Below are 21017 nucleotides of genomic sequence, written 5' to 3' on the forward strand. Positions count from 1 at the left end.
CACATCTGGAGGTGAACAATGAGGATTGCATATGGTTCACCCAAGCACCTTGTGAAGCTATTTAACTAGTACAGTATAAACTAGGCAACAGAGCAGGTAAGTTTACTGGAATAAAATCAATGCACTTATAAAATATAACACTTAAGAAAGGTATTTGTTATGAAATGCAAACAAGTATTCTCCATTATATTCTGATATTATAAACAATTATATTACAAAAAATGATCAATGACAATAAAAATAATTAATACAAATTGTATTTAATCACTACAGGTCTTCCCCAGGAAATTATTAATTTTCAGATCTTGACAAAGTTCAAACATTTTATCTGTTGAGTGTTTTATCATAAAAGTTAAATATGTAAGTGTGTTGTGCTGAAGCTTTGTTTTTTTGTAAGTTGTAATTTGTGATCATGTAATGATCAGAAAAGGAAAAAAATAATCACTATTTAGTTCAAAGGTACAAGCTAGGAAAAGTAAGTTTGAAGATTCAATATTAAACTTTTTCTCTTGACAACAGTTTTAACTATATTAGTAAAGTTGATTTTACATATGCTTTTGTCATGAAAATTACTCCAGATTGCACAACAATATTTACCATGTACTACAAATACATCACTCAAGTGACAATAAAACATAACATTATACTGTACTTTTCCCATTGAGAAGCCTAAATCATTACTGCTAACAGCTGAATATGTAGTGTTTTCTATGTCTGCAAAAGCCATCTATTGTCATCAATATTTTATGCACCACTTACAGTATAAGCAAGTATAGTAGTAGCTTTCTTGCCTACACAGCAATGTCACTATCATTACTTTTATAGCATACATCTTATACCATCTACTCTGTCACTTATACCATCACATACAGTATACATTAAAGCATATTCCATCACATATACCATTTCAACTAACTACTATGCCAGTAAACCATATTTACAAATCTGAAAAAACACATAAAGAGATAGCCTTTACAACCATATTAAAATTGTTGAATTTTAGTGCATTATAATTACACTTTAAAGTCAGATAATAAAAGAGTTTTAACTTTAGAATCTCTAAAGTTAATCTCGGTGTCACAATTTCAATATCTTCATGCCAGTGTATAAAAATATGCACCATAACTGCAAATGTCTACAAAAACAAGTGTGCTGACTATTGTTTTACTGTTCTCTATACTGATTATCCTGTGTGTTTGATGTGACTACTGGGAAATTTGAACTGACATGGAAAGTTGAAAACTTACTTTGATTTGTTGCCTTGAGTGTACATTGACTAGTACAATAGACTTTTCTACTGTTAGAACAGTGCAGTATGTTCATCGAAGAATGAAGATCTTCCCTTCAGGAAAATACCCAGAAGGGCCAACTCTTCTATTCATGGCTCTATCTCTACAATGTACTACACAGATGAAGTGAAAAAAGAAATATTGTGTCTACAGAGAGGAAAGTGAGAACAACAAAGAGGCACAGAGATTTATAAACAGAAGATGTTTAGAACACGGAAAAAAAAAGAGCACTGCCAGTTCTGGGAAAGACACCCTATTTTTCTGAAATTACACAAATTCATTTTTTAAACAAATATTATATTATACTATTTATATTATTTGTGTCATATACTGCAAGACTGCAAGATTGAAGGAGATTTACAAATGACAGAAGGGAAGACAACAAAACAGAGTGGAGAAATAAACACGGTCTATACCTGTTTATGAGGCCAGCAGGACTTCAGTACAGCTTGGCTCCTGAAGAACACAAGCAGCTTGCTGTCCTGGTCATTCAGATGGAACGCTTGCTCCAGGATCTGCAGGACCTCGATGCGGGGTTTCACTGGAAGCGATGCATCTCCACAGAAAGGCCGCAACCAGGAGAGAAGGTCATCAGAGGACACAAGACTCCCCCTAAGAAAATAGCCAGAGAACATGGATTACCTCCTACGCAGTAAAGCCTTCCTGGGTAACATATTAATGAATACCTACTCTAAATTAATTGCTATCAGCAGGCATAAGTCTGTTGTTTTTATTACATTATCTGCCATACTTTCAGATATAATTTATCAATCTAAAAATACTGTTTTGTAATTCAACATTTGAATATAGATAGTAATACATATTCAATTGATCTAAATTTGCAAATAACTTGGAAATGATTCTATTCATGTGAATTTATGCCTGTGAGATGTATAAAACCACATTGTGCAACAATTACATTTCCATTAAATAAAAGTAATTTAAATTAAACCTTATCTTTTTAATTTTAGTGCTTTAAATGTGGTGAACACTTTTTGGGATACTGAACTGATATTACATAAATAATGTGATTACACTTCTACACCTATTAAAGACAAAGACTTCATGTAAATTAATTAAAGTCAGACAGTACTGAACAATATATATGAACAGTATGAACAATATATTTATCCCTAAAGAAAAAAACATGCACTAAAATGCTTATAATATTTTTGTTGTAAAAATAACATTGATGTAATAAGTTGTTTAAAATTGCAATACAGAACGCAACTGTTTTGAAAGTGTCTGAATTATATTAAAACATTTGGAGATCTTATCAGTTCAGAAAAGAAAAGGTATATTTAACATTATATTGATAGTTGTATATGAAACCTTATGCAACTTACAGTACATGTTATAAACAACATATTTAAAAAAGAACAACACGTGACAATCAAAACACTGAACTATGTGATAATCAATGAATAACAAATGAGAACTGGGGCCAGACATAAAACATTCAGAACTTCAAAATACATTTGTGGCTCAAACAATTTAATGAAAAGGTGACAGCTCCATGAAATATGAGAGAGCTGAATTTCTCCATCAAATATGGTTCATGTGAAGGGAAGACAGGCAAGTTCCATTTTTAAGCATAGTCTCCTCAGACTTCTCCTGCCTCCTGTCACTGCTTCACAAAGTTAAGGGTGCTCTCATAATGCAATGATGCTGAGGTGCAAAACTTGAACTGTGTAGGTATAGGTAACAGTTCAAATCAAACCTCTTTAATGTACCACACTGCAGCCCTCACAGAGTTTGAGTATGTGTACACCCATGTAGAAAAATGATAAGGAACAAGTAAAGGTTTATTCTATGCTGAAAAGAGAAGAAAGGAAACACAACGTTTCAGCTGTGGAGCCTTCTTCAGGTGTAAGGTATGATAAAAAGGTAGCCTTATTCTAAAAGTTTCTTCAGGACACTAATCCTCATTTTTCAGCACACTAACTGTTCAGTGAAGGAAATTCTATAAGCTGAAGAGTATTTAGTGAATCATTCACAAATTCACTTTACTTACTGGCTTAACCTGATTACTAGATATCAGGCCACAGCAAATATTCTTCACAATGAAAAGTTTTACACTTAGCTCTCAAAACGTATATGTCATAGCATTCTACACCCCTGTTCTGGGGGAGTTCCAGTCCATCAGGTTTTATAAGTGTCTTCAGATCCCACAGATTCCTGAAACATCAGTTTCAGAAACAGCAAAACAGCAATTTACAGGAGACCCTGTTATTTATCAGGATCAAGGTTGTGGACCCCAGATATAATAAGACGGCAGATGTTAGCCAGGATTTGTCAAGACAGCTGAGGCAACAAATGATGGTGAAGAAGAATGAAGAACAGGAGGAAAGAGTGCTGACTGCTTTACTCTCCCAGGACATGCCAGAGCTTATTAAACGATTTCTTGCTATTGCTACCAGGTGAGTCATAAATAGAAAACCTATGAATGCAGTTCTATTCAATGACCACATATAGAGGAAGATATAAGAACTGTAAGATGACCAGGGGAAGGGTCATTCATAACTTCTATTTTTTGGAATGACCTGCTTAATATACTCGACATAGACCTGAGCAAAATGGCCACCAAGAAGACCCGCATATGCAAAAGGTCTATCCAGAAGAACAACGAGACACAGCTGAGCCTCATCAGAAACCAACATACAAATGCCCCAAAAACAGTGAACCAGCGTGGAAGCCGATAAGGTGAATGCGGTTTGGAGGAGAGAGAGGAATAAGAATTGTGTTAAAGATCAGATTAAAGAATAACGAACTATTGAAAGGAGATACGGATTACGGTTTTCGGATTATAGACTGTGGACTGTGGATTGGATACGGCATGGATTGGTGTTATTTATCTTTGGAACTCAGATAGGATCATGATTAAGAGAACGAATTACGGACTGGATTTGGAAGATATCCTTACGGAAGAAACTCCGCAGAGATAAAGAAAAGTGTGGTGTGAGTAATTTTATCTCATTTACATAAAATTTTCCCCCAGAGACACCACAGAACAAGAAACTAAATTTTCATAACAGTATTTAGCTTTATAAATACATTATTCTAAAGAGATTCTGAACTTATAATTTTCTAACATTTTCTTTATACATTGGTAGCAAAAACTATAAAATATACAGTCATTAAATAGAATATCAGTTCTGAATAATAGAGCTAATAAATGAAATGCAAATACAAATATGCTGACTGATTTGACAAATTATTCAAATTTGACTTCATCTTAATAAATCTGTGAACTTGAATAAGAGCATTAACAGGTTATAAACAAACATTTGAAGCTTTTTAGTTGTTTTTGCAATGAACAGTAAGTGTCTGAAAGCAACTTCATCTTACCCGTTTTGGACATTAGAATGCACAGCTGTGACAATTCCTTCAAGTACTTGCAAGGGGTCACACCTACTTGTCCGAGATGCATCGTTTTCACTGCAATAGAATATAAAAAACAGAGGTGTAAAAGTTATTTTTGTTTCCCTTATAAGATAAGATTGGAGGCTGTATAGGTTGAGAAACAGTTGGGATTAAAATAGGTACACTTGTCATGCATAACCTCGTAATTTCCAATAAAAATGTTTTATATTATCTTTTGTGATGCTTTTCAGAAAAAAAAAATATACCGCAGATACAAAATACATCATCATTAACTAGAGTCACTACCTTTTGCTGCTTTTTGATTTCCTTTTTCAAAGGAGGTCTTATAATGTCTTCTAAGTACTGTAGTGTTTTGACCACAGAACATTCACTGGGTCAAGCAAATTTTAAAGAAGTGTAATCTGCAAGGGAAATATTTAATAGAATGCGAGAGTTGAAATGAGAAAATTTAATTCAATATTTAAACAAGTATATTAAAACACAAGGCAACAAAACCGGTGAAGGACAAAAACAAGACAAAATTAATGGGAAGCACTTAGAGTATAGATTAAATGTCTCCTGTTCATCAAAACCTTACATAGATTCATTGCCAGGTAATTTTCTACTTCTCTAAAAGTTCCTAGAGAGTCAAGTATCTTAATATATATTTTGATACATACTTTCTAAACATAAATGTTTAATGTAACACAGCAGTTGAATGACTTTTACTCTCTTGTATTTCTGAGTTCTGTTTCTCACTGAGCATCTGTACTCAGTGAATCACATTACATATTCAGAGCATACTGTACCTCCAGACACTGCTGTTTTATGATATACAAGGGACAATTTTTCAAGAAGATTATAAAATAAACAGAAGCAAGGAAGAAAAAAAGTGTGAAAAACATCCAATTCCATTTTTAACAGCAAATAAACATGATGACAGAAAGATAATGGACTAAATAATCTAAATCTAATAGCTTCAGCTACGAAAGAAAAAACATGTTAAAAGTGTGTTTATATTATTTACCATATTCTTGGCATTATTCTCACTAAGAACAATAGTAATAAAAAAAGCTAAGCAGGAGAAACATGGTCCACCACCTGCTAAATTTAAAAATAGCAACTGCATTTCTGATGGTTTTTTCCTTCTTTGGAACTACACTGAAATTGAAATATGGAGTCCCTTGACACTAAACAGAAGGTTAATGGAAAATGTCACATTTTTTACACATTCTGACCTTGTTTTTCTGAAAATACACAGTCCTATAGGCCCATCCCCAACCCCACTGCACCAAGTGCAGCTGTTAATCTCTTTTTTATTACTAGTACTGACATGTAAGTAAAAATTAGAAACTGATTCATGGGGTTTTCGAGTGTGTCTTTAACTAAATGGCTCCAGTTGGAGAGTGGGGTGAGTGCTATATTCTGGAAGTTACAGGTTCAAATCCAGATGATTGCTCTCAAGCTAGTGCATAGTCACACCTTAGTGGAGATGGGGAGAGTTGTTGCAAGAATACTGAGATGTTTTATATAAAAAATGTGCAGAATTATGACAATGTTGCTACTGCTTTGACTACAGTGATATTTGTAAAAAACTGTCCTTTCCTGATTAATTTAATTTTGGCATTCACTCGTTACAGAGCTAACATTTTCAATATTTCTGACGATCATGCTCCACTTGATAACACACTCCATGCTGGAATGCAGCTGACTTAGATCATGGACAATACAGTATGTATCAAGTGGGAAGACATTCACACCAACATCAGGTTGCAAACAGACAGGCACAATAACCAAAGCCTCTATGCTTATCCATCAAATGTTCCACTGACTGAAGCCTTCAGTCCTCCACAGAAGGTCTGCTACACCCACTTTAACAAAAGCTTTTACACCTTTTAAATAGAAGAACTGTTTTAAAGACATAAATTATGGCCCTTGAATGAACCAGATGGAAGGAGCATATCTGGCAAGGAGCCCAGTGCTATCAGAACAAGCAAGAGTGTTTAAAAGATATAACCTGATTACACAGCAAACAAACTGATAAATATCTCTTGAGAGGACATCTCAACCTGCAAGGGACTGTGTGACTCTCATATTGGTCTTATCAGCTACTTTTGGGTTTATGAAAGACAAGGCTGGCCCCTAATTCACAAGAGATAGCTAATAAATGCTGGATGCAGACAAGTGTACACCATTTTCAGATTCCTAACATATTACGATAGGAATACTTTCCATATTAGTGCAGAATGGTGCTTATACATTTTAGATAGGATGATATAAGGGGGGGAATAACTTTATCAATAAAACTAAGGAAAAAGCCAAGCTTACAGTACTCTGTACAATATTTTAACAGTGTCTAGAAACCTACATACCTTTCAAAAATCTAAATATTTATTTAGACTGCAATGGGTTTGCATTTATTTTTTAAAACTTTTTTACAAAACAAGAACTGCCTCCTAGTTGTAGATCCACAATGTAGACTAAACCTATTTAATAGGATTAGCATAAAAATAATTGCACTTCACCACAGATTTTTTAGTCATATAAATGTCTTATCATTCCCAATTATTCTTTTCACTGATGCAAGGTAACAAAGAGCTTCAAGGTAAGTACTGTAACAGTATGGGGTAATTAAAGTGATAATTAATCTGTGGACTTCACTTCTCTAGTATGGTAAAAAGGCATGTTTTTAATCAAAGAACAGTCCCAAAGGCAGGAAAAGATAAGGGCCAACACTTCAACAACAGAAGAAATGAAACAACACCTTATCACAAATCTTAATTATTCCAGGTACACTACTTGCTAAACAGTGTTATAGTCAGAAGTTTCTACTCATAAATCCTACTGGACACTAGAGTGTCACACATTTGACCAATGACAAGACAGTGGAGAGACTGGAAAGTATCAGCAGAGGTTTTGACAGAATTCTTTGAGAAAATCATAACATCAATACTTAAAAATGTTTTAATCTCAATGTTTTTAAAATATACCTTTACATATTTCTTGAGCTTCAATTGGCATTTACTGTAGGTAATTGCAGATATTGGTTTTCTTTATTTTAAAATACTATGTTCCTACTATATTTCCTAATGTAAAAAACAAATTACGAATTCTTCTAACATTTTTTGAAAGTTAATTTTTAGCTTTGTTAGTATCACCTGTTAAACTTTTCTCTTTCTTTTCAAATTGTGAATATTTATATACAGAGCTGGGTCATTTTAGCCTAAGCTTAATTTACGTCTTTATTGAATATGGTGAGAATGATATCTGGTTTCAAACAAGCAGATTAGCATATATGGCCATGCTTGATTCTTTCAGTCCAAGTTTATATTCTAGTAGATGAACATACATTTAGCAAAAGACATATCTTCTATCTGAGGTTTTTTTTTATTGTCACTTTGGTAACTTATCAACAGCAATGCTTCTTAGTTGAAGGCTTTCAATTTTTTTCCAATTTCCACTCTAGAAAATCCCATTTGATCATGTGTTTAGCTGTTTCTGGGCTTACCTGCAGCTAGGTAAAAACCTCAAAAGATACCCACTGTTCTAATTTTTGCAAATAATGTATAGCATACCTGCATTTCTTTTCATGAATGTTCTTTTTATGAAAATTTGATACTACAAAGCATGTGAATCGTTATCCACATTTCGAATAACGAAAGCCAACTTTGAAACTATGAAGAAACAATATGAAGAAAAACTTCAGCCGAATATACTGTATGGAGTGAAGAGGAAGGTGTCATACGACTCGTTTGATATTGAGTGTACATCACATTTACCTAAGTAGTAAGATTCACAGCTAGCACAGAGCCTATGGAGTGGCATAGAAGTATGATACTATTCACCGCATCTTGCTTTACCTGTTGCTTGTTATTGTGTGCGTTCTTCTGTTTCATGTTGGGAAAAAATGTGGTTTCGACTTTCTTAAGGACTCTAAATATGATTAATTAGGTCTAAGTAGGTAAGCAATGATTTTTATTAATAAAAACACAAACCACAGTATGGATGTTAGTTATTATTGTTTCTTTTGTGTTTTTTGGTGAAAAAAGTAAAAGTAGGGGTAACATTTTTGGGGTCTGGAACAAATTGTATTTTTTTCCCCATAAGAAATAATGGAAATAAGTTTTTCTTTTTACAATTTTTTACTATTGGAATGGGTTTCTGGGAACGAATTATGTTTGTAAAAAGAAGTACGGGTGTATATATAATAATTATTAATTGCTATGTCAAAGTGTCATGACAACAAGCTTTACAGCAACAAAATGTAAAATCAGTGAAAAGGTCTGTATACTTTTGCAATGCACTATATATTTGTGACAATAAAATAAAGTTCTCATCACTGTCAAACCATTTGAAAGCTTATAGTGTCATAAGCAGTCCTAAAGTTTTATATCAATATTAATGGTTTCTTGGCATAAGGTATCTTTAATTTAAATTAGCAACTTAAGTGTATGCCTCACTGACTATTTTATTTTCCAGAACTATTATGCACTATTTTTAACATTCTAGAGAAGTCAATTGGTATGCAACCTGTATCACCACTCTGCTCACATACTGTGAGCACAGATACGCAGACAAACAAGATTGTCTGAGACAGGCGCTATCAAGTTGGCTGCATCTATTCACACCAAGAATGAATGGAAACAGCAAAGCTTGAATGCCAATTGGAAAAGCCATGACATTAACACTGCCCTGTGCTCAGGTGCAAATGTAATTGATGAGAGTATACATTTCAACTTCCCTACATCTAACCCTAAACTGGTGAGCCTTGAGGTTTTTCAGAACTACCACTGGAGTTTCTTTACTACAGTGCCGAAACCAGTGATCAGAACACATATTCAGAACAATGAGCCTATAAAGCTAAGAGTTTCTATCAGTTTAAAGCGACTGAACAATAAGGACTGCATAAGGATGGTGTTATGTTGTGAATTGAACTAAAACTGGATTTTCTTCACTTTACTACATCACAAAAGTCCCTATTAGCAACAGAAGAAGTATAAGGGTAATGGTTTAAGTAGGTTGTTAGGTCCTCCAGAAGGAAAGTCAGCTGAAAAAAGTTCATTTTTAAGGTAACATACAATAATGATGTAGTAAAAATGGATGATCCTACAGATAATTCAGTGAGTCTTTTACCACATTAAGGTTTAAATCTATTTATGTCTTTTCTGAAACAAGAGTTTTACTCTTACTTTAATTCCAAAAGATAAACTGTGCATATTAGAAGGCTGGAACTTAATTCCATAAAATCAACAACAATTTAATCTAAATTATATCAAAGGAAAATGAACAGAAATGGATGTTCAGGTTTCAATGTGAGTTTGAAGATATTTAGGATAGAATAGGATCTCTTAATACTAGTAGTGTCCAAGTCCAATTTTGAAAGAGTGAAGTTAATTTAACAATCACTTAAATAATAAGTCAATATTCCTGCGGTTTCCAAAAGTGCATCTTCTAATAATTCCTTGATGCATCAGGGGTTGCTAGTACAGAAACCAAACTTTAATAAACTTCAACACATTTTGACAGTATCTGTAAATAAGTAAATTATGCTTAGAATCACAGGAAATTGATACATTTTAACAAGCTATGTGCGAATCACTGTCGACCATGTGTGGTTTCAAAGCAATAACAATCCATAAATATATATATCCTCATATACTACTGTTTTTCAGATGGCTCTCTACCTGTGGTTGACTGAGGACAGGCTCTGTCTGCTTTCTCCACATTTTATCTCGCTTTAGCACACTTCTACAAAAAAAATAGATACATGCTAGCTCCTCGTGAACTTTATTTTAAATAAAACATTAAATATTTGCTACAGTTGGGATACAATTCATATATTTGAAAATGATACAGCTACTGTTTTGTATGGACTTTTTAACGAATGTTACAGAATTCTGTGCCAAAAGCAGTTCTTATTAATTAAACTTTTTTTTCATGAACCATTATGCTATTTTTCTTGTTTCAGCTTTGCCTGATATATCCACATTTAAAATGAAAGATCACTGCACAATAAGCCATTTTAAAACTCTAGCAAGGTAACACTCAGTCTCAAACATAACCTTTTAGGACTGAATTAACTTATTTGTAAGATAAGATAAGATCACTTTATTAGCCCTATACAATTTCTTGCATTAGGAATGTGTCTTTTCCCATACCCCAGCTTACTTTCCATGAGACACACAGACACACAGATAGGGAGAGAGAAGCCTGGTGTCAGAACGCACGGTCAGCCATTGTACAGCGCCCCTGGAGCAGTTATCTGTAGATCCCAACTTAAGCTCTTTCGAAATGAGAAACAAATCATGGCACTAAAACTGTCATGAAACAGATGCAGTACTGTTCTATTCACAACATCTAACAATGAATTTAGGAATAGATAAACAGAAGTGAAAATATGGATGTGCTCCTCATACTATAAGAAAGGCAGTCTGTATTTTAAATAATGCAATGTCTGTTTTTTTTAAATAAACAATGTAGAGAAACACAATGACAGGGAAATTAACATTTAAAAGGCAACAAATAACACAAGCAATGTGTTGCAGATAATGCAATGTGATATAAGTCAGTGATTCGTTTAAGGTTGAGGTTGGCTTATGTGGAACCGTCCTTAAGCAGTTTACTTCATATTTAACTAATCGTTTTCATTATGTTCAAATATCAATAATATAATTGTACTGCTTCGTCAATGTCACCAGTTCAATTTGGGGTACCACAGGGATCAGTGCTGGGACCAATATTGTTCTCTCTCTACATGCTGCTGCTAGGTAGGATAATACAAAAACATAATATTAACTTTCATTCATATGCTGATGACACTCAAATATACATTTCGATTATACCTAACGACAACTCGTCTATTATCACTTTAGTTAACTGCATTAATGAAGTAAAGACTTGAATGTGTGAAAACTTTTTGTTACTCAACTCTGATAAAGCGGAGATTCTGTTGTTTGGAGGCAACAATAATGATAGGACTACTATAACTTCTGCACTTAACTCAGAGGATTTAAAAATTTGCCTCAAAGACTCAGCACGTAACCTAGGCGCCATATTAGACACACAGATCTGCATGGAGTACTGACATACAGAAGACATGATGGATGGATTAATACCCTTATTAATTTATTTCTTTTTTTAATTTATAATGTTAGCATGCCCAAATGGGTTGGGCAGCCAGTTGACCTTGGACCCCTAGAAGTTTTTTTTCTCCTTACTAAGGAGTTTTTGGTTCCTCTCCTCCGTTGTCTTCTGGTCTTTTCCGTTTTGTATTTACAACATGTATGGTCACTTGCACTGTTAAAAGCCTTGGGGCAACGTTGTTGTGAAAAGCGCTATATAAAAATAAATTTAATTGAATTGAATTTGTCTGTCCGTACATTCACAAGAAAATGCAATCTTGCTGCACACATACCTTAGAGATGCAACTGTTCTTTGGACTGCATCCTGCACCACAGACTTGGGAGAGATATCCACGGGTCCAGCAGTAGCTTCTAGCAGCTGCTGGATATAGTCAAGTGGTTGTCCATCCGTTGACATAGTTACAGCCAACTCGTGAACCTTTTCCCTTTCAGACCTGGACAAGTCATAAAGATGGCTGTACTTCTTCAGCAGTTCCTGGACATGAATGAGAAATATAATTCATTGATTTCTTTGATTTCTCTACTTTGTAGCTTAAGGTCAGAATATTGGATTTTACAGCACTCAAGAAAATGATTATATTTATCAGAAGAAAGAGCTATATTCCATTTATTTCTGTGTATTTTTCTCAGTATAGAGAAAACTCATACTTTAATATAAGTGGTGTTTTAGGACAATTAAAGTTTCAAAACTTGTACTTGAAGTATATTGTAAAATGCTTAATAAATATTAAAGATTATGCCTTAGAAAAGAAAAGTGGTAAAAGTGGAAAAGTGGTATTTTTTCCAAATTTTGCTGTGACAATACAAAGGTATTGTATAAATCTTTCAATATAATATTAAATACTTAGTACAATACTTTTTTACAAAAAATAACAAATAAGTTAATTTTCTGGGAGGCACTTTTAAATGTTTTATAGTGTCCTCCAAAAGCAGTGGGTCAGTGAATTCTAAGCTGGAATTTTCACTATGAACTCTAATAATAATCACTCCCCATTAAAAAAATAGATAGGTAAATATGTCTTCTATTTTAAAGAAATTCAGTACAATCCTACAAAGTTAACTAAAAATGTTGAACCTCTATTTTTAAAGACGAGAAAAAATATTGGGATATGACACTTGTTCAGGATCAATTCAGTAATGTGTTTAGTAATGTGTGATTAGGCACTCATAGTTGAATGTCAAAATGAACCCCAAAGTCAATTCTGTGAAAGAGGACCAAGAAATTTCTAAGCTTAAAGAAAAATAAAAAAAAACCTGATACACAACACAACAAAAGTGGTTTGTGTGCTGGTTAAAACGTGTTATGACCTAAATTTGTGTTTTTGTGTAACAAAAAGGTGCTCATATATTACAGGAATGGTTTGTTTGTACCCATTGTGAATATTTGGAAGCTGTTAAGTTGTCAAATGATAGTTATTTGTTTTTGACTGTTATTTGTTTCATACTTTTTTTCATGGAAAATGAGAGGCATATATTCACAGAATGATTCAGCATGCACATTTTTTTCATAATTGAAAAGGAAAATGATACTGAGCATGTGGCTTGTTTTTTAGTAGTCAATCAAATATGTTTGGGAGTCAAACGCCAATCAGTGTCCACTTTAATTCTTTACAGAAAATTTTGCCCACCAGTGCAAAAAAATACATACTTACTGTATGCTGAGCTTAAACCATTTGAACCACTGAACACATGAACTTGGAATCACTGGGTTAAATAAATAATATGTTTTTGTTTTAATGATTGCTTTAAATAATACATGCATATCCCTGTCATTTAGCTACAAATTACATTTGCTCTTCCTGAAAGGTTTGAAGTAGGTAAAGTAGTTACTTTAAAGTAACCCCAAATCAGCAAATGAGAAAATAAAATTAAAAAAAAATCATTATTACTGTTTTTCTAGTAATGTGAATAAGTCTGTCGTCACTTGATTATTGTAATGAGCGTATTTTTTAATTGCCTGTATATTTAGAAAAGTTGTGCTTGTGCTAGAGGTCATGAGGTCACATGCTGTGATACATTTTGTCCTGTCAGAATTACCAAGTTTGTTTTGCCTCTAGTTTATCAAAAACATTTTCAAAAACATAATGAATTATCCAGGCACCTGACAAATAAAGGTATTATATTAAAACGTTTATTTCAATCCTTGTGAATTAAGCAGGATGATGGCTTAAATTGATTTTAAATTAAAGTTCCCAACTGTAACAAAGCCTACAGTATACGTTCATAGAGCATGTTGCTGAAACACAAGAACCTGCAGCCCGATAACCCACACACAAGCAGAACACACAACATCTAAGAAGAAGCATCATTTCTCATTACCTGGTTACTGTTCTTCAGGGAGAGAATGAAACTGTGACTGAGTGTTTCCAGATGAGCTAGAGATTGCTGGAGGTGATTCAGTGCCTCATCAAAGCCGACTGGGGAATTCTCAGCAAGGTGGCTGCTCTCATCCGCATGTTTTTTCTTAAGTTTCTCACTTATTTGTTTGACTGCTTTCAAGGCTCTCTTAGTTACTTCCACCCTGGCTGCAACAGTCAGCTAAATAAAAATGAAAAAGGAATAGATTAAATTAGGTGAGCAATAAACTGCACCAAATTTCATATATTTTTCAAAGTTAAAACACAGTGGGTTCACAAATGTTTCACAAGTGGGAAAAGAAAACAATTTTAGCACTGCATTTTATTTAGCAGAGAAATGTATATGTATAGAAAAATGCACTGTGCTCCTGACATTAGTATTGTCATCATGTGAAAATGTGTGCAGCATAACAAAGTCTCATGAACTATACTCCACTCTAAGATAGCAGAATTTATTGAACAACTATTAATACATTTGCAAGCAGTATTAAAGATCTAAAATAAAAGATTGCATGATGAAAGGGAACATGCTTGTGTTTAAACTATGTGGACATCTGTAAATATGCAGACATACTGATAAGCACTGTTGCTTAATATTATAATTTATTTGATCTTGATTAGATTTCGATTCAAACATCTTAACTCTGTTTTCTGGTAAATATGATTAACGTACTAACACAGAGGTCTGTAATAAGAATACTGTTTTTTCTATTTACATCAATGATCTATATTCTGGTATGGTTACTAAACTAGTCAAGATTTGACTAGACAAGATTTAAGACTGGGCAAAACACCTGGCAAAATGCTAGAGCAAGCAAATAGTAAAAACAATTGTCACCAGTTAAACAGTTAAGAAAACAGAGAATATGGAGCAAGATAATGAAATGATTACAGTAGATATTTATAACCCAATTGTCAAAAATACCAGAGTGGTTTGTATAATCTTGAGGCACCTTTATTCTCTGACAGCTCTGTCAGAAAAGTAATAAATCAGAAGCAAACTAGGATAAACAAATATTTATTAACAATTACAAACTAAACCACATAAACCATACAAGTTATACTATTTACAGATAAGGTGTCTCAGAAGCTTATGTTCTGACTGTTCCCCCCAAAACAAATAAAACAAACTTCTAACCCAGTACTCAGAAATCCTATAAGATACCTTACAGGGCTACATGAGAGTTAAACTATATACTAAACAAAACAGAATATAACCAAAACTAAATCTCCCTTCCTGTAAATCTGGATGCTCTGAAGTGAATGGGAATCTATTTTCCTGTTCTAAAAATACATCACTAACCTGGAGAGAACATCTTTAGCCTGGAGATTCCTCAGAAAGGAAACTGGTTTCCTTAAACAATAGGACTGCAAGCTCTCTTAAGTTTCAAATACAGTACTTAGAATCTGGTCTCTAAGGTTGATCAGAATGTGTTATTTTTGCCTGGCAAGATCTTCTCTTTTCCCTTACTAAACTATACTATAAAATGCCTGCAAGTATACAACTGGATTTAAGGAGGTGACCAACTTATAAGGTTAACCTAAAGAAAATATTTCTGAAAAGCAAAGGCTTTTGTTTTTTTTTTTGTTTGCTTTAAATACATTTTTTAGTATCTTACAGCTGCTCGTGTGTATATTTTCCTAGGAACCACCTATTAAAAGATTGCTCCCAAACTGGGTGTGTTACAATCTCTTTTGTTGTATTTTGATGCATTTACAGTATTTGGTAGAGGAAAAAGGGCTGTGTCTAATTTACACTCTGGTGAGTACTCCAGAGCAACTTTTTTTCCATTTTTACTGCAGTCTTATAGCTCTGCACCACAATCACATAATTTTCTTACTACACAGTTTGTTTAGCTCAGTTGCAACAACCAAAACAGGTTCATTTATTACAAATGCACTGTAGTCCCATTTTAACATGATAAAACTACTTCATCTATATTGATTTTCTGTACATCACATTAAGGTTTGTAACCCGCCAGGACTATGACTGACACTGTACTCAAACAATCAATTGCTGTTATAGACAGTAGTGTCATTGGTCCCCCGTTAAGGTGGGTTCTCATAGTGCATTTTGATTAGAGCTTGTGGGGCTGATTTGAAGGAAGCATCGATTACACAATGAAGCAAATGGTTTAGAGGTAAGATTTTGCAGCTGCAATCCAGAGGCAATGATAGATCAAGTTAAAGTGACTTCTTCATTTCAGCACTTAGTATTGATTTTGGCTTTAGATATAGGGTTATCTGTGTCTCAAGTGATTGCTGTTTATTGTAATAATCTCAATGTAAAAAGGCCATCGGGAAATACTGACTGGTAGGATGCTAAATTTAGCTTGCTTTGCAAAAGAGAAACATTCTGAATGGTCCTGTAATTCAAAATACAGTAAAAATACACAAAACATATAATACTGTAACACTCTTTATTTTTTAGGGAAAGAAGTGTTGCAGACTTTATGTATTTAATGGCAAATAAAAGCTTCAGCAATTTTGATTTTTTTGTTTTGATGTTAATAGATTATTCACTGAGATGGAGTTTCAAACAAAAAATGACCCTACTATACATCTGATAAAGAATCCTGTGACAGTATCAGTTTATACTTGAGTATGCCTCTTTTCATCCAATGTAATGCAAACAAAGGGGGAAGGCAGTTGGTATGCAAATTAGCAAAAACAGTTGAAACTGAAATTAATGCAAATTGTGTAACGGCCCTGTGATGTTTTTGCATGCGTCTTTCATTTACAAAGATCAAGTACATGAGAAGTTCACACCTAGAAAACCAAGTTATGCTGCTCAAAGCACTGGGTTACATTAGTAATAATAAACCTGTGATTTTCAAATATGTTATGCTTGGTCATTTAAATTTTTATTATATGAAACCTTCTCAAATTGTCTTTTAAAAGATAATTAAAAGATAATAATCTCTACTAGTTTAATGAATTTTTGGATTAAACAAGAAATATATACTTAATATGGAAGAATAAAATGAAAACTCCCACTCAACTATTTACAGAGCACGATGGTTCTTATCAGATATCTGAGCCAGATTTCTTCTGTGCATTCTTCTGATACTATCGCAGCACAGGATTATTTACATTTTTACATCTAAAGTAGGTTTTTGTACAAAAATGGGTTTGGAATTTTACATCTTGCATCATTCTTATCAGCAAATGGAACTGACAGTATCCCTTTCTGGCTACTTTTTCAGCCACACACCTGATTCTCTGGAATCCAAACATGCACTTCCACTTCATGGGTAAAAAACATACACACAGACATTTTCCCAAAGACTATAAAACAGTAACATTCCATTTTTAGAGACAATAAAGAAATTGTAAAGTCATGGAATTAATGTTTGTTATGCTGAGCAATTATTGTGAATAATACTTTATCAATACAATTTGCAGTTGCATGTCATTTTTCCAGTATACTGCTGAGAGGTTCTTGATTGATCAGCATACTTTTACAGTATGTTCAATATTAGATTAAACACTTTGTTATAAAAATGGTTTCATGTAATAAGAAGGAGTCTTATAATTGCAGTTTTATTTCTAAACTAAAAAAAACTGTCATTCTAAAACATTTAAAATATCTATTTTGTAATACAATTCCTAAAAGACCATATATTATTTTCTTAATTCTAAGAAAAATTCTAGCAGAAAATATTTAACAGGCAAGTGGTGACGATTCAGTGGTAGACAAAGTCAACTATGCCTTGTAAAACACACTAATTAGAGAAGTAGGAATAATCAAATTTATATTCACACTCAATGGGGACAAGTAACAGAATGTTCTATAGATGAGTCAATTTAACAATGAGAAGCTCAAATGCATTTATATTTTCATACCCTACATGTTGCCATATCGGCATTTCTATTTTGTAGAAATAGGTCCAGCAAGAATCATCCTTCACAATAGGCAACCTAATCTTGCTTTTGGAACAGGTAAAGGTTTATTCCATGCTGAAAGTAAAAGAAAACAGACACAAGGTTTCTGCTGTGTAGCCTTCAGGGGTGAAGAAGGATGAAGGCCTGATATTGAAACCATCAATTAATATAAATACCTTGGGAGTATTATCGATTGTAAATTGACTTGGACCACCAATATGGAGGCAAGGTATTTCAAGGTGCAACAAAGGTTGTGTTTTTCTAAGGAAGAAGTTTTAATGTAGAAAGCACAATGTTGTTACTTTTTATGAGTTTTATTCAGAGCATTCTAATATTTTGTATTTAAAGCTAGGGAGGTACTTTGCCCTTGAAAAACAAAAATCAGTTGAACAAAGCGATCAGAATTGGTAATAAGATTACTGATGCATCGTTAGACTCAGTAACAATAACATGTCTAACTGAGCGACATATTACTAATCTTGTACATACAATCTTCTACATTTCTGCCTTTATATCTAAAAGCATTCAATAGTTTAAATATGAAAAAAAGTTTGTTGGTAGAGATCTTTATTATTATTGTTGTGTTCTTGTCTTTTTTTTATTTTATGGAACTGGAAGAGTTCTGATTGAGTGATGTTGTTAAATACTGTTTCTGTATGGACTGTTGTTGTATTATTATAGTATATGTTATATGTTTATGGGCTTTTGATGTGCAAGAATTCCCTTAGGGGCAATAAAGGTTAATTCAATCAATTGAAGCTTTGCTGCAGTGATTAATTTGTAAGTCACAAAGTGCTGGAGCTAATGTGAATGGGAAGGAGTGGATATAGAGGTGCAATGGAGGTCCAAAGTGAAGTGCATAACATCTATGTAATGCACTTTCAATGCATTTTCAAGCCAACACTGTTGATAACATGCTATAAAGATAACTTTTATAACATGGTTTAATTAGTTATTTCAACTACCATGATCATATGTTATTACACCTACTATATTTTTGAAAAAAAAATCCATTCTGATGGATGTGTTGTTGGGTCCATTAAGTTTCAGAATCTGACTTTGTGATCTCCTACTACTGGATATGAAACAGGATTCAATGCAATGAGCATGTTTCAGAAGTGACATCACCCTCTTAAAGCCTAGACAGTGTGGAATTTTGCATCTGCACAAGACCCAGTGCAGCAGATTTTGCTGTTGTCTAAGAATTATTGTTGTGTGACCCAGAGCCCATCAATGACCCTGATCACATCCCATGAGGGGAATAGCAGAGCGCCATTTGTTAAATATACACCCCAAGCACACCTATAATGACAAAAAACATTTTCTTTTCTCTTGCTTTCTGATATTTTTTATAAACCATTTTTTTAAAACATATGAGCAGGTGTGTAACAGTATGAAGGCACTGTTTTATTCAGACTAGTAATCTAATCTAGCATCAATCAGATTTATGAGCACAATGTATTATCTCAAAACGTTTTCTGAGGTAATCTGTTGCTGGATGATTGATTTTGCAACATTGGAATGCAAATCCACATCACATCAATCCCATTCAAATCTGGACAAATTTTATACCCAAAATCATAAGTTGGTGTATGGCATTTAGCCTATTTGTAAGTTGTGCAGAAAACACTGGCTGTAGTAGATATTTAGTCATATTGATCTTGGTTGATGTTCTGTACTGAAGTGTCCCTTTTAGTTTTTTTTTTCCCAAAACACAGCTCAATGCATTTTGGATTGAGCATGTTCCGCACCCTTTTTCCTGAGAGCCCTTCAGAGTTTTTGGAGTAGAGGATTCTGTTCTGGCCAAACATTTTCTCTTGACACAGGGAATCTAACTTCCAACACAAGCCCATATTTGTGTTCTCCATAATTGCCATGGGTGTTTGGTTTTATTCAGTTCATATGATTCAACAGTCCAAACTATCATTCTGGTAGTCCTACTAAAAAAGCTGCTGATTACATTCATCTACACAATTAAATAAACTTAAAAAAAAATTGAAAAAATATAAATATTTTAAAACATTGCTGCATGTTTGCCACTCCTCTTGTGCTGTATTGTAGTCAGTGCTACAATCTATACTGGCAGCATATACCTGTATAGCACAACACAACCCCATGCTCCCAGGCCTGTTGCATTTTTTATGCTTCAAGTCTATTTTAACATATTTTGGAATTGCTGACAAGCATGTTCAATTCTTTACGTCACGAGGAAGAGTATAGAAATACTGTAAAATATGTCCATTTTGCCACTCAACACAGTTCAGAAAACACAATGGATAAGTGGGGGAGAAAATGAGCTGCTCAAGAAGAAACCATTCTCCTCATAAAATGCAACCCTGAAGGTAAAAACTTCTCTGTCACCAACTCTGTATTAAAGTGACAATTAGCAAGAAAAAGAACTATAAACAACTTACTAGATTTGCTGCTTCCGTAGAAAATGTTATGTCATCAATGAAAATAAGAATGTCAGCTGGAAGTAATCTATCAAAGTATTTCGCACAAGTATCGTACGCATGTAAGTATTCTGGGTCCGAATGGGGCTGCTTTTTTAGGACTTGAGGGTCTCCTTTCCAGAAGAGTTTACGAAGCCATTCTGCATGCACACTGCTGGATGACGGCACGTTTCCTTCTCTCTGAGGTAATCGGTGAGCCAGCTTAGAAATGGATAAAACATTTTGACTGGTCAGTACAGGCTCCAGAGCTTCCAAAGGGTCTTCATCATTTAGCTTTCTGTAGTTCAATCCTGGAAAAGGGAGAGACAACAGTATTAAACAGTAGTCTAAATATTATTATTATATTATAATATATTATAATAGTAGTCTATTATATTATTACTTAGTAGTCTAAGTATTATTACGTTGTCAACGTAACTCAAGAAACATTCCAGACATAAGAAACCCTGATTTAACTTGTCACACTGAGTATACTGGATTAGTGCTTGATATTTTAGACAGAGTACCATCCATTTTGTCGGAACATAG

General features: G+C 33.7%; 1 protein-coding gene across 1 annotated transcript in view; it reads right to left on the bottom strand.

Moving 5' to 3' along the window:
- nbas (NBAS subunit of NRZ tethering complex) overlaps positions 1–21017 on the bottom strand; it is a 274777-nt gene that overhangs the window by 71843 nt on the left and 181917 nt on the right. Inside the window, exons 44-48 of the mRNA XM_088938542.1 lie at positions 20451–20779; positions 14114–14332; positions 12067–12269; positions 4638–4727; positions 1706–1901 (exon numbers count right to left, since the gene is read on the bottom strand). Of these exons, the coding sequence (XP_088794668.1) occupies positions 1706–1901; positions 4638–4727; positions 12067–12269; positions 14114–14332; positions 20451–20779 (1037 nt within the window). The remainder of the gene's footprint in view (positions 1–1705; positions 1902–4637; positions 4728–12066; positions 12270–14113; positions 14333–20450; positions 20780–21017) is intronic.

Source organism: Atractosteus spatula, chromosome 2, assembly GCF_055471065.1.
Source record: "Atractosteus spatula isolate fAtrSpa1 chromosome 2, fAtrSpa1.hap1, whole genome shotgun sequence".
NCBI lineage: Eukaryota > Metazoa > Chordata > Actinopteri > Semionotiformes > Lepisosteidae > Atractosteus > Atractosteus spatula.